The sequence below is a fragment of the Lissotriton vulgaris genome, chromosome 12, assembly GCF_964263255.1.
Source record: "Lissotriton vulgaris chromosome 12, aLisVul1.2, whole genome shotgun sequence".
In the NCBI taxonomy this organism is placed as follows: domain Eukaryota; kingdom Metazoa; phylum Chordata; class Amphibia; order Caudata; family Salamandridae; genus Lissotriton; species Lissotriton vulgaris.
Window position 1 is genome coordinate 778,954,787 of NC_141700.1, and position 10,430 is coordinate 778,965,216.

General features: G+C 44.7%; 1 protein-coding gene across 2 annotated transcripts in view; it reads left to right on the forward strand.

Moving 5' to 3' along the window:
* Positions 1-7,664, forward strand: part of SENP3 (SUMO specific peptidase 3) — a 120,675-nt gene extending 113,011 nt beyond the window's left edge. For both annotated transcript variants that reach the window (XM_086946141.1, XM_086946142.1), the window contains exons 10-11: positions 808-858; positions 7,079-7,664. In XM_086946141.1, the coding sequence (XP_086802267.1) occupies positions 808-858; positions 7,079-7,189 (162 nt within the window). In that variant the 3' untranslated portion in view covers positions 7,190-7,664. The remainder of the gene's footprint in view (positions 1-807; positions 859-7,078) is intronic.
* Positions 7,665-10,430: the final 2,766 nt, after the last annotated feature.

A 10,430-nucleotide genomic window follows, 5' to 3' on the forward strand; every position in this document is an offset into this window, starting at 1 on the left:
CTTGCTAGTGTAAAGGAGGAGCTCTCGGATCTTTTAGTATGATCCGGGGGCTAGATCTCCTAAGATCGATGGAGCATGAAACAGTGTGGTGACAGTACGTGGTACAGTGTATGAAAAAAGTGACTTAAAATTGACTACCAGGAGAAAATTGAATTTATTAAGTATCCCGTGGTGTCAAGAGTTGAAAGCAATAAGAGCGGGGTCTAAATAAATGTATGAGTGCGCTGGTGAAGAATGTTGGGAAGGTCTACATGTTTCAGCCAATCTTGATCAAGAATTGGTTATGGCTTTCTTTGGGACCTAGTTGTTACCACTGCAGAACTAAGTGAGTGAAAACTATCACAAAACAAAATGAATAACAGAATATTAGGAACAAAACAACCAACAGTATACCTGTGTATTATTTGTTGTGGGAACTACAGGGATACGTGGTGAACACCTGTTGGAGAAGAGAAAAAAACGAGCTCAAGTATGCAAACATGTTACTTGTCTATGTAGGTCTATCTAACTTTAACCTCTGCCTACCTCCGGGGACACTTGGACTCTATACACACTATACCTCATTTTGGTGTAGTATATATAGAGCCAGTTTCTTACACACACCTCACATAAAGATGTAGGACTCACTAAAGAAGAGCAACCCTTTATCAGTCACCATGCAGGCAGCAGCACAAGATTCATTCACACCGTCTAGATAGTTGGCATACAGTTTACTTGATGAGTTGGTGACCGGTCTTTCCCATAAATATTTTTTTATACACTTTGGTTCCTACTCTAGACTGATCTGTTTTTTTTGTTTGTCCACAGAACGTAGCAAGACAGAATAATGACAGTGATTGCGGGGCCTTTGTACTACAGGTGAGTGTCTGGGCACGGCTCAGCTCGGATTTCCTGGGTGATGTGGGGTCATAGGGTGATTAAACATTGTGGAGGCTGGAGAGACCAGCTGAGACTCTGGGTTGTGGGTGCATCAATGTGGAGTCCAGCATGGGGGCAGGAAGAACTCAGTGAAGAATGGCTTTATGCAGTCATGGAAAATGTTTTCTTTGATTATCCACTTACATTTGTTATATTTTTTCTTAATGATTTTTTTCCAATAGAACCTGTACCCTTATCTTCAGACACATGTGAGATCCCAAAGGATTTTGGGATACATTTTTGCATGACAAAGTTGGTTTTCGAGGCATGTGTAGATAAACATGATTTGCATACTCCTGCCATCTACTGTTGGGGCAGGATGTGTTGTTGTTCTTAGAAGTAAAGCTCCACCTCTTTAATAGTGTGCATGGGCATCATCTGCATTATTAGATTGTTTCCTTTCTGACATCTGGTTCAGATGTGTATTACGGCGCTCCCGAAAACTGTCTCGAGCTTGATCCTTTTGTTATGTAATCTACTCTGCCCTCATTGATATTGTTTCAAATGCATTTCCCTCTCTCACGTATCGAAATTTGGAAGACTTTCATTCATCGGGTTGGAAAGTTTTGATCCCGGCCTCTCATTCTACTCCATTGATGATACTGTGCTAATGGGACGTACTTAGTTTTGATTTTGCCGCCAGTACCATTCAAAGTACCTGTGGACTGATCTTCACCAGGTCTGTAATCTGTGCTTATCCAGAGCACAGAGAAGAAAATTGTGAGGCCTGTTGGTCGTTTTGATAGAAAAAGACCCTGCAAGACCATTGGGCACAAGGCAGAGATATGCAGACATGTGAAATCGAACAGGACAGGAAGATATCGAACCAGAAGAGTAATATCTTGAGGCATCTGCAGTCAAAGAAGGGATCTACTCTCTTGAACATACAAGAGTTGTAAATTGTTATTCTGGACCTTAGAAATGTAAATGATGTCACTATGGATCACATAGGAGCTTGAATTGATATTATACTCTGTGGTTAATTTGAGCGGGTGTTAGCTAGTGAGGGCAACAGTTTTCTCTGTTTGGATTTTGATGAAAGCAAGAGAGGAGAAAACACAAACTGGAAAGGAGGAGGAAAAGATTTGACCACAAAACTATCTCAAAGGGAAAAAGCAGAGCCTAGCAAAAGTGAGATAAAGGGGTAGGGAGTGTCTGGCAGTGGATTAAAGAGGCCTGGGGTGAATTCAAGACTATGCAGACTTGGCATTCAGCACACTGACAATTTAACATCGCTGTCCGTGGCTTCTGAGCAGAGCTATGGGCCCTGGTAATGATTCTTTTAGAAACTAAGCACTGATGCATACTAGATTGTAACGAAGCCATAGTTAATACTACTCTAAACCTTACTTGTGCAGTAATCTTTGTTACTTAAGAAACTCAGGCATGCATGTTAATCTACGCCACGACTTCTGTATCCATGGAGAGAACAAGTTAAACATATCCTCTAAAACTCTTGCCGCTTTCCTCAAACAGTATCATGCACAATGTGTAACCCCCCTCCACCCCCCCCCCTCCTCCCTCCCTTTAAGGACCTCGCTCTGGACCTAATCTTTGCAAAGGTATAGATTGCCATCAAAATCACCATCTTGGTCTGTTGGTCCCTTATGGAATTCCTTTCTCCCTCTTTTCCACTGAACCGCAACCAAAATGTTACGGCGTGAAATGCAGAAACCGAAGATCCAAAAATGTTGAAACCCTAGGCCAGATCATAATCTGATCTCACGCTGATGAGCAAGATGGATTAGTTACTTACCTGTAATCCTAGTTCTCTTCCAGGGAGTATACTCATTAAAGTCATAAGCACTGAATAATCTCCGCCCATGAGCGGGAACCCGGAACATATAACAAAAAACATATGTGTAAATATATATGAATAGTACATAGTACCAAACAAATTATACACATATACATGTATAAACCAATAAAATGCAGCCTAGCATAACCCATAGGCTAATAAAGCCATCATTACATACTTTTTGCAGTATGAAAATAAACTATATAAACGATGCAATGAACGGGCATGAGCCTAAAATGCATTCCATAACCAGCAAAACCTTTTATTTTCATCAAAGAATCTGTAATAAAAGGCAATTAGCCTAAGAAGGCTGCATACAAAAAAACTATCCCTGTACAGAAAATCAGACTGACACCTCGCCTTTAAGGCCTCAGAGAATCTGAACACTTTGCCTTTAAGGCCTCCAGGGGAACTCTGTTCCCATCATGCACCACAGGTGACAGTTAGGTCCGTTCTTTTTTACGGTACAGTAAACTTAGCAGGTATCTGCATCCAGAAATACAATAATATATTCAAAAAACCATAATGTTACTGCTCGCCCGGGGAGGCGGGAGGGTGCTTATGACTTTAATGAGTATACCCCTGGAAGGGAACTAGGATTATAGGTAAGTAACTAATCCTTCTCTTCCAAGGGATACTCATTAATAGTCATAAGCACTGAAAAGAGTAGCAAGCTCATACCCACAAGACGCGGGCGAACAGAAAAAATAATAACCGCTTTAACACACAGATCTCGGATAGAATTAGCAAATATATTTCTGAGAGATGCTTGTCCAACCTGTGCATCTGCCTGTGTGTCTGAGTCAAGACAATAATGGCGAGTAAAAGTATGTACTGAACGCCAAGCAGCTGCCTTACTGATTTCTGCCATAGAAACAATTAAGAAAGGTGTGGTGGAAGCTTTCCCTCTTGTAGAATGCGCCTTTGGTCTTCCTGACAAAGACCTGTTTGACAACTGATAAGCTAGAAGTATACAAGAAACCATCCATCTAGAAATGGACCTCTTAGATGCTGCAGATCCTGTATCAATGGGACCATAGTTAATGAACAAACGGTCTGACTGTCTCAAAGTCTTTGTTCTGTCCAAGTGAAACTTACGGACCCTCTTCCGATCTAAAGAGTGAAGAGCCCTTTCAGCAAGACCGGTAGGGTTTGGGAAAAAAGAAGGCAATGTTATGGCCTGATTAATATGAAAATCTGACACTATCTTGGGCAGAAAAGCAGGATGCGTCCTGAGTACCACTCTTAGAATGGAACACAGTGAACGGTTCGGAGATGCAGCAGTTGCAAAGTATACTAAATATGCACTTTTTCATGTAACTTCGAACAAGCTTTGGCAAATTCACCGAATTAGACACTTGGAAACTTTCAAGAAAATCTTAGGTGTAGGTATCAATGTGGTTATTTTGAGTTACTTTAGGCGACCAACTTCTGTAGGACGCCACTCAGGGGGACCAGCTAGGTCCTCAAATAATTACCTAGGAGGAAGAAAATGTCTTAAATAACTCATAGGTACTTTTATCCCTGTGCTAGAAGTTTCTATGAAATTGGTCCTGATGCAAGGGGCACAGAATGCTTAAAGATGCTGTGGATGCAATGCAGTTGGGGCGGGGGCATTTCTGCAGCTACATCGTGGTCCACAGAATTGATGAGGCGGTCCTGGCCACAGGGGTCAACATCCCTCTAAGTTCTCTTGGTTCTGGTAGAAGTTCAGTCGCCATTTATCTAGCAGTTGACAGATATGGTTACAGCCGTATCCTTTCTTGGGCAATAACTTGTCTTCTGCACGACCAACTCAGAGGACTCTCCTGGGTACAGCAGACTATAGTGCAATTTTCAGCATCCGGTCCTGGTCTCTAGTGTTGCAAGGCGATGAGTGCCTGCAATGCAAAGATCTGGGCTACCATTTTGTCCCAGTAGGCTCCTTCATCTGTTGTGGCCCTGTGCTACGAACAGTTCAGTCAAACTGACTCTTGGAGTATCTTGCTTCAGCTGGGCTCCGGAGAAGATTTCTCCACAATCCGCACACAGCAGGGCCCAGTACCTGCTTCTTTGATGGCCACCAGGTCATGCAAGTGCAATCTACACCAGTGCAGCCCCTTTGCTTGTCCATGGTGCAGCAGGGCAGTCCTTGGGTCCTCTTCTCAAGTCCTTAGAGATTTGAGTTCTGGGTGCCTTTTTTATCCTCAGAAAATGCCCTCCGGGTAGGATGCGGTTAGTGCCAAAGAACTGCCGGGCTCCTTCCCTCCTGATGACCACTTCCTGCAAAGTGAAACATCTGGCTATCGCAGAATGCATCATTCTGCCCACTTCCAACATGGCAGAATCCCTCTCTTGGTGTCCAGAGCTCCCTAGCCAACTCAGAGGTGGGTCTACACCCCTGGAAAACCGGTCTGACACCTGGTTTTCCCTCTCATTCCCTAATGTAAGCCTATCTTTCTAAACAATAGGGCCGCTTCTCTCCCAAGTGTTCCCTATTTGCTCTTCAAAGACAGCTTCACCTTTGAAGCTCTTGTTTTGGCTAACACCTGAGTGGCTTCCTGCCAGGGAAAGAAAATACCTCTCCCCCACGCAAGTGAGTCGTTTGTACATCTTCCCAGGAGAGCAGGAAGCTCTCTAGGATATACCCCTATGTGCAACCGTGGATGGGCACAGGGGATTAAGGGCAACAAAGTAGCTACTTTGTAAAAGTCGCACACTTCAGCAAGTTTAGCAGCGTAAATCTTTCTGGATTCACTATGCTGAGCATTATTCCGCCATCTAGTGATTGGGTCCGGAATTGTAGTGTTTTTTTTTTTTCGTGGCCCAGGTAGGTGTTGAGATACCACCATTTGTTGTTCTTCATAACATCAACGTGCTTCCTCCAGAAGCTCCCACCTTTGTTTGCCATCTTCCGATTCTTTTTTCCGCTGTTGGGTCTTGATCGTTGTTGAGGAGTTCCAGAGTTTTGGGGAAGGAATCGACGGAAAACAGGAAAAATCGACGAAATCGATGGTTATCGTCTCACCCGACTACAAGCCAGGTAGCAGGGACTACTAAGGAGAAGACATTTTCGAGAGAACTAGACGTTCACACAAAAATGCGCACACAGGGGGCTCCCAGAGCGCAGGAATGGACGAAACGCCCTTCAAGTTTTGCACCAATTGCCACCACAAATAAGCCCAGAAGGACCAGCATCCAGTCAGCAACCTCTGCCTGCCGCTCGACCACAACAGCGAGGACTGCAACGCGTGCTCGGCGTTCACACCCAAGACCCTCAGAGTAAGAGAGGCAGAGAAGGGCGAACTACACCATGCAGGGGCAGAGGCCACCTCCATTGCTCGGAGACTTGGGCCTCTCCAGTGAGGAGGAGGACATCATCGCCGAAGGACCAGAGGACTGCACGGTCGTCGAAGTCCGTAAGAAAACGTCAAAGTTGATAATCGTCCATTAGGTGCATCATAGGCTATTGCCTTAGTTCCATTTTATTAGAATTTTCTAGGTGTTTGCGTGGCATGTATGATTCACTATACTGCCTTCCACCAGCAAGACTTCCCATTGTAAGGAATTGCTACAGTCAATGACCAGACTGCTTTTCAGACTTTAATTTATCTTGTTTAGCCCTGTGGCACTGAATGCCCGCCTGCTTCTCCTACTTCATCCATGAGAAGCACTGGTGTCTCTTGTGACTTCCCAAATATCATTGGGTGGATCGTGCTACAGACCTTCTGCCGCTGTGTCCAGACAGTGTTTCTTCACTTTGCTGCGTTGTAATCTACGTAGGAGCGATCACCTGCTTTTGTATCATCGTTGGCAGGTTTCTTCTCTACATGTCAGTCACTCATTGGAAATAGGTGGCAGTATAGAAAAATATGAAAATCAAACACTTGTGGTGGTCACATAACCTGAATTTCCTTAAGGTTTTTTTTCCTTCAAGATTTTCTGGCCTCTATTTTTGACCAGTCTGCACAGAATTATCAGTGAGCCCTAACTCTGAGCCACAATCCACTCTAGTCCTCTCTGGGGAGAAAAATGCTCCAATATTAAACTTTACACTTGTATATCTGGCACAGGTGGATGTCAAAGCACAAGTAGTTCTAGCCGACTAGCGGACATCACTCATGAGTAGGCGTTCTACCACGTTAAAGGCCAGGAGTTCTGATGGGTATGTTGTGGAAGGCCTGTGCCTCTGGCTGTTCCATGCACACACCCTGGCTTCTGATTTCTTAGATTTGCCCACTCTCCTACCCTCCTGTAAAAAGAGGAACCTCAAATTATTAAATGTCACTTGTGCTTGTGTTAGTAAATATTTAGGACGTGTAGCTTTTATCATTAACGCCTAGTGCACAGTTTGATTAATGGTTTTTTTTGTCATCCCCACAGTACTGCAAGCATTTGGCCCTTGGTCAGCCTTTTACCTTCACACAGCAAGACATGCCAAAACTGAGACGTCAGATCTACAAAGAGCTGTGCCACTGTAAGCTGACTGTGTGAGGAGAGCAGGAGAGGGGGGACCCTCTCAGTACAACATACACTGAGGCACAAGTAGCCCTGCTGCAAGACTAACTTGAACCGGGGGCCAAAGCACCTGCTTGCCGAGACTTTATGTGAAGGGGCCGGGGGCAATTTGAGGAAGCCCGACAATTAAGATGGAACTGTCAAGGGGGGGTGGTGTTAAGGGTGGGGGGGTGACTAAAAACAAAAAGCGAAAGCTGTCTTCGAGAAAACAAAAATGGAAAAAAAAATCCGTCTGTGTTAGTACGTTCTAACTTAATATTGGGACCTCGCGGTTAACTTTTTTTTTTTTTACTTTTATTTTCTTGGTCACCATATTTTTGCATATTTAAATGTTACTGACTTGAGGACGCAATTCTGTAGTTTTTTTTTTGTCGAGATGAAAGATGAAGAGAAAAAAGCAAATGTTGGCTGATAGGTGGTGAAACTTATTAAAAGTTGAACTTTGTTACCACTTATGCTCCTGTTTTTGTAGTTGGGGGGCAATACAAAGGGATTGTAAGGAAATGCGGGGTCAAAATGACACCTTTAATTTAAGAGAATCTCCCTCTTACATTTGAATACTTATTGCTGCACTTTTTAGATTTTGCCAATCAGTGCAAGTTGTCTGTAGGCAGAAAGGCCTATTGTCAGCTTACAGTTGGCTTGGACCTCACCCTTTACTTAACATTGGTTGGCTTTGTTAACTCATTTCCTGCTTCCTTTGCTTGTACCTCCCCTGAGCATGTACACATTACTTGCCCTTCCATTGCTAATCTTTTTAGGTGCTACTTTTTTCTTTTCTAAGCTCTCCACAAGAGTGCATGTGTTTTACAGCTGTATCCCTCCTCTATTTTGTGCTCCTTAGCTTAGTGTTGCGCGCACACACCAGTGTGCCGCTCCTGGCCCCTTTCTGTGATGCACTCACCCTAGTGTGCTTCTTTTTACCGCCCCTAACTGCCTTTGTGTTGCTTTCTCCGCTGTGTCCTCCTGCCCCTCAATCCCAGCCCCATGCTGCTCCCTTGCCAGTTTTCTATTCTCTGCCCCCCTTCACATTGCTAGTTTCCTGTTGGCTGCCCTCCCATGTGTTGCTTCCCCTTCACCCGCCCCCATGTTGCATATCCCCAGCCCACATGTTGCATATCCCCAGCCCCCATGTTGCATATCCCCAGCCCCCATGTTGCATATCCCCAGCCCCCTTGTTGCATATCCCCGCCCTCCGTCATTCTGCCACCCATGTGTTGTCTAGTTTCTTAAAATCCAGTGTCTAGGCGTATAAACAAGAATATCTTGTTTGAAAGTATGCAAGTAGGATCATAAAAATCCTGACCAATACCAATTAAAATGTTAATGTTGGTGCAATTGTACTTTTGAATTTATCCTGCTACAGCTACCTATATTTTGTATACTTGTGATGTGTAGCCTAGGCTCTAGAGGGGTAAATGGGTCCAACCTGATTTTTTTTTTTTGGTTCACAAAATGTGGCCAGCCGCGTCCATTTTTTTTCCTTTTAACCCTACTACACAGCATGGTGGATGTTGTATAGTATGGCAAAAAACATAGGGGCGGGCTACCAGCACCATTATGAAGAAAGGTATGGCAGGGTTTTTTTTCTCCTTGTTTTTTTGCAACATACCGCCTAATTCTGAAAATTGCACCTTTTCACTCTAGTTTTCTGGTTCAGTGCAAAAAGAAGTCAGTTGCTGTAAAGTGGGACAAGTTGCTGAATGCATGTGTGGGCTCTGAACATCAGTATTTTCAGGTTCTAATCCCACCATCGACAGTCCACACTTACCTCCTGCCTAGAGTTCTAAAACATTGGTGTAACTGGATTATGAGCCTATGGCAATAAAGTACCCTTTAGCAGTATAGGAGTATAGGGGTATAGGCCCTCTAAGTACAGTGGTGTTATCTTTTGCTGAAATAGTTTGCACCCGAATGTGACAGTGGTGCCACTTCTGCTGACTGTGAGCAGGGTGATTAGTTCCCTCAGTCTTTCACAGATGACATTTGGGGTTGACTCATTACAGAAGGTAAGTGGCTCAGACACCTTGCTCGAGATGGCCCTTTCTTCTGCTCTTGAACCCACCACAGGGGAATCTGCCTCCTACGCTGCGGTGGCTGAAGTTTGCCTTCCATCTTGCCCCATGGAGGCCAAAGCAAATATTTTGTCTGATGTCCTACAACCTGGTGTGATTTCTGCTGAGCCTCTTCTTCCATTTAACAAGGTTATGACAGATGCTTTATTAGGGGCCTGGTCCAAACTTTGCTCTGGGCCCCCAGTCAGCTGACCAGTTGCCCAACACCATCGTCCTGCTCCGAACGACCCTGCTTTTCTCTCACTACGTCCTTAACCAGGCATCCTTGTTCAGGCATGCACAAGTCGGTCTAATCTAAACAGGTTTCCCTCTATTGTCCCCTGATCTAGAATCTAATTCTGTGGAACATTTGGCAAGAAGGTCTTTTCGGCCCCCAGCCTAGCCCTCTGCTCTGTCAATGGAGGCTGTTACTCCCATGCCCTTTGGGATTCGGTGGCTCATGTCTTGCCTGGTGTTCCTGATTATCTTCGTCCTATCTTGGCACGGGAAATTCGAGATGGCCATGATGCTGACCTATTGACAATACGCTGTGGTTTGAACACCGCTGACACCATCTGGTGAGCCAGTGGTTGTGATCTACCATGTTCCCAAGCGATGTTCAGTCCTCACTAATGGACACACACTTTCCCGTGACGTGCCTGTTAAGGGACAATACTGACTGCTTAAAAGTGGTTAAAAAAATAAGGCCACGGCTTGCTCTTTGGGCCTATCCTCCAACTGCCCAGTGTCCGCGCTCCTTTCACTGTTTTGGATGGCACCCCATAACGCCACCCTGTCTAAACCTCTTAAGCGTGCCCTTGACTGGATTAAACACAGCAGCCCAGAAGAAGTCCGAATCCGATTCTTTCTTGGTTGACAGAGGATCCTGTTGGACAGACGGGTCCTGCAGATTGTTCACAGGAGGTATGCTCTACCATTCCTTTCTTTCCTGCTGCACCTTCCACTTCTTTCCGCCCTACCCCCAATGAATGGCTAAGGAACATCTCTACATTTTACAGCAGAAAGTGTTAACCCGTTTGGCCAAAGGGGCTATCAGACGGTGCCAGCAGAAGCTCATGGTTGCTATACTTGCTACTTTCTGGTGCCCAAGAACGATGTAGCCCTCCAGCCTATATTAGACATGCACCCTTTCAATGCCTTCT